The sequence below is a fragment of the Vollenhovia emeryi genome, unplaced genomic scaffold, assembly GCF_000949405.1.
Source record: "Vollenhovia emeryi isolate VEMERY1.0 unplaced genomic scaffold, V.emery_V1.0 DF939155.1, whole genome shotgun sequence".
Classification (NCBI taxonomy): Eukaryota; Metazoa; Arthropoda; class Insecta; order Hymenoptera; family Formicidae; genus Vollenhovia; species Vollenhovia emeryi.
Genome location: NW_011967211.1, coordinates 144,842 through 148,096, shown reverse-complemented (window position 1 = coordinate 148,096; position 3,255 = coordinate 144,842). Strand labels below are relative to the sequence as shown.

Below are 3,255 nucleotides of genomic sequence, written 5' to 3'. Positions count from 1 at the left end.
AATAAATATAAGTCATGCTTGATTGAAATCAAATTAAATGATAAGGACAGTATGATACAGAATTTAGTTTTCAATCCCAATTTCTTTATGTCGTATATTCTAAGTTATCGATGTATAATCGACACTGTAATTGTATAAAGGATATTCCTCATTTGTGGCCTAAAACAAGCGTATCTTGATGTAAGAATTCTGCGAAATAATGTGACTAATAATCTCCTTTTTCAACGAGGGAAATCTTTGATAGATATCTTCGATAGATATCTGGCCTTGTATTTCACGATAAGACGATGCACATTTATAAAAGCCGGTCCGCCTGATTTCGGCCGGTCACCTATTTAAACGAATCCGAGCGGTGTTGACAGGACGGACGATACGCTTCTTCAGTTCTGTTTGAATCGAGGATAGGCGATGAAGGGTGAGTGTTACAAAATTTCTATAATAAAGCCATCGATTAAAATAAAACGATATTTACACGCTGTATGCTGGAAATTTTTTACAATTCCAATTTATATAAATAATTGACACCTATGCGGTTGTGCCATAAATGTCTATTCGATCACGAGTCGATCGTATCGCAACTAACATTTTAATAACGTCAGTGTTTTCTTGACCATACCTGGCATTTTTAATAATACAGAAAATTTGTTGCGAAAAACATTACCTCAACCAGGGTTTGAACCTGGACCTCCCTACACTCTAGGCGGGCGTCCCACCAATTCGACCACCGAGGCATATAATAAAAGACAATAAAAATATGCCTTGATAGTCGAATTGGTGAGACGCCCGCCTAGAGTGTAGGGAGGTCCAGGTTCAAACCCTGACTGAAGTAATATTTTTCGCAATAAATTTTCTGTATTATTAAAAATGCCCGGTATGGTCAAGAAAACACTGCCGTTGTTAATTACCGCTGGCGACATTGAAGAATTCTTATTAGTTAACATTCTAATGGTGTGATTTTCGCTGCATAGGAATATACGTAATTGCCATCGCCTTTCTGGCATCGTGGACCGTGAGCGCCGCAAAAGTTGGTCAACTTGCGGTATCTCAATTGAGGGACGATTATTGCACGGTAGTTACCACAGTATGCCCATACCCAGAACGATGTCCAGACAACACTACGACCAACCTCCCGCATGAAACCGATTGCACATTGTTTTACAAATGCGACACTGGCAAAGGAGTAGTGCAAAAATGTCCCCTGATGACCGAGGGAGATCCAGTGACGAGACTGCACTACAATAGACAACTGCAGGTCTGCGATTGGCCATGGCAGGCCGGTTGCGAGAGTTGCCCCCGAAGAAACCGAGACGGGACATATCCGCCGACGTCTAGAATAAGTTACCCAAACAACAACTGCGGTCAATACTATGAGTGCATAAATGGTGTACCATCGTTGCGTACCTGTCCAAGCGGTACGTGTTTCAGTCGCACATGTCAGGAGTGCGTTGGGAACAGAGAGGGTGGAAACTGCGGTTGGGGTCCAACCATTCCTACTTCAACTCCTCCAATTTGCACTAATCCTCCAGGAAACAACGGCGATTTAAGATCTCACGAATGTGACTGCGGCAAGTACTATACGTGTACTAGTGGTTTGGGTTGGACCAGTACAGACTGCCAAGGTGGTCTACATTTTAGCCCCACAAGAAAAGTCTGCGTACCACCGAACGAAGCTGGTTGCTTGCAATAAAAAAGTATCAAAAATACCTGGCGAATTTTTCGAAACTTGTTCTCAAAAACATATATTTGTGCATAGGTGACCATCGATTTCGGAAGATACTAAGTTAAAAGTAGTGACTGGTACCAAGAAAAAATTGCTTCATTAAAACTATTATTGTTATATTATATTTGTACTAGATTAGTTCCCTAAGATATTTTAATAAATCTGACAATATGTATGATCGTCTCCTTGCAATTTCTCTGTCAATGTCATCCTCGTCACACAATAACCCCCCTCCCCCCCTTCCACACACATACATACGCGCACACACTTCGCTCTTCCGCCACTTTCAATACACAGATAAAAAACTTATGATAAAAATAATCTTACTTGATAATCTATAGAAAAATAAGTCGAAGGATGCGAATTATCGCTCGCATATAATCATAATGCCAGCAGATACAGATACAGAGCGTCACGTTATCAGCGCAAATTGTAAAAAAAAATAAATCCAAATTCCTTCCTCCAATTTCTAGTCGCATACTTGGAATCTTATCCCGTCTGCCAAGGCAGACACATGGACGGAGTTTCGCAATGCGTGCGTAAGAATTTGCGTAAAATCGTGAAAGACAAAATCAACGAGACTCACAAAAAGCAGAGAAATACCGGCGACATTTCCGGTGACACAGTGACACGGAGCCTATCAGCCGAAACCCTCCATTCGGCGGTCGTTCCTGATAAATAGAACGGTACCGGGAACAGTGTCGCGAGTCCCGACAATGGGCCGCCGGAAGACCGGGGCAGCTTTAATTTCCCCCCGTAGTTCCTGGCAATTACCGCGCGGCGCGACCCGATAGCCATCTCTATCTCCGACCACAATGCCGCCAGTTCCGACGCACCCCGTTCCTTGCCACCTTGCCAGCGATTTACTTCCCTCCTCGCCCACGGAACACCGTCGACCTTCAACGATTTTTCTTGTCCCGACGTGATACATGAGCTGTCCGATGTCCCTACAACCGATTGGACGAGATCGCAAATTATTGATGAAAAGAATCTAGATATATCTCCCAAAAATATCTCCACAGAATATCGAGAAATTATATTCTACAATTTTCACGTGGTGTCCTTGTTAATCGTCATAATATCCATTGTCAGAAATATCCATTGCAGACACGTCACAGATGAAAAGGACTAATCCTATAGTTAGCAGCGGGGGAACTTGCAATGATTGAAGTAAAAATCTATAAATTATTTTCTCGGCCGTCGAAGCATCTGCAGTAATCTTTTTTTCCTCACTTGTAGGAGATATATGTAGCGTCTTTGATATAACATTCGTATCGCGCGATTAATTTCTTCCGAAGCCGTTACTTATTTATGGAAGAGAAACACGTGCGAAGCGGTACGCCCGAAAGTCGAGTCGGGTGTTTAACAACTCGCGGCCAAACTTCTTCGAGGAGCTCGTAAATGGTGCGGGACGATTGGAGCGCGACTGCTTAAGTTCGGTCACCGGGGAAAGAAGAAGAAGAAGAAGGAAAGGGTGCGCGACAGCGGGTAAATCCCCCCCCCCTCTCTCTCTCTCTCTCTCTCTCTCTCTCTTT

General features: G+C 43.1%; 1 protein-coding gene across 1 annotated transcript; it reads left to right on the top strand.

Moving 5' to 3' along the window:
* Positions 1 to 296: 296 nt before the first annotated feature.
* On the top strand, positions 297 to 1,898 carry LOC105565052 (peritrophin-1). Its single transcript, XM_012017894.1, has 2 exons — positions 297 to 415; positions 969 to 1,898. Exons 1-2 carry the CDS (start codon positions 409 to 411, stop codon positions 1,685 to 1,687), a joined length of 726 nt encoding a protein of 241 aa, XP_011873284.1. The 5' UTR covers positions 297 to 408; the 3' UTR covers positions 1,688 to 1,898.
* Positions 1,899 to 3,255: the final 1,357 nt, after the last annotated feature.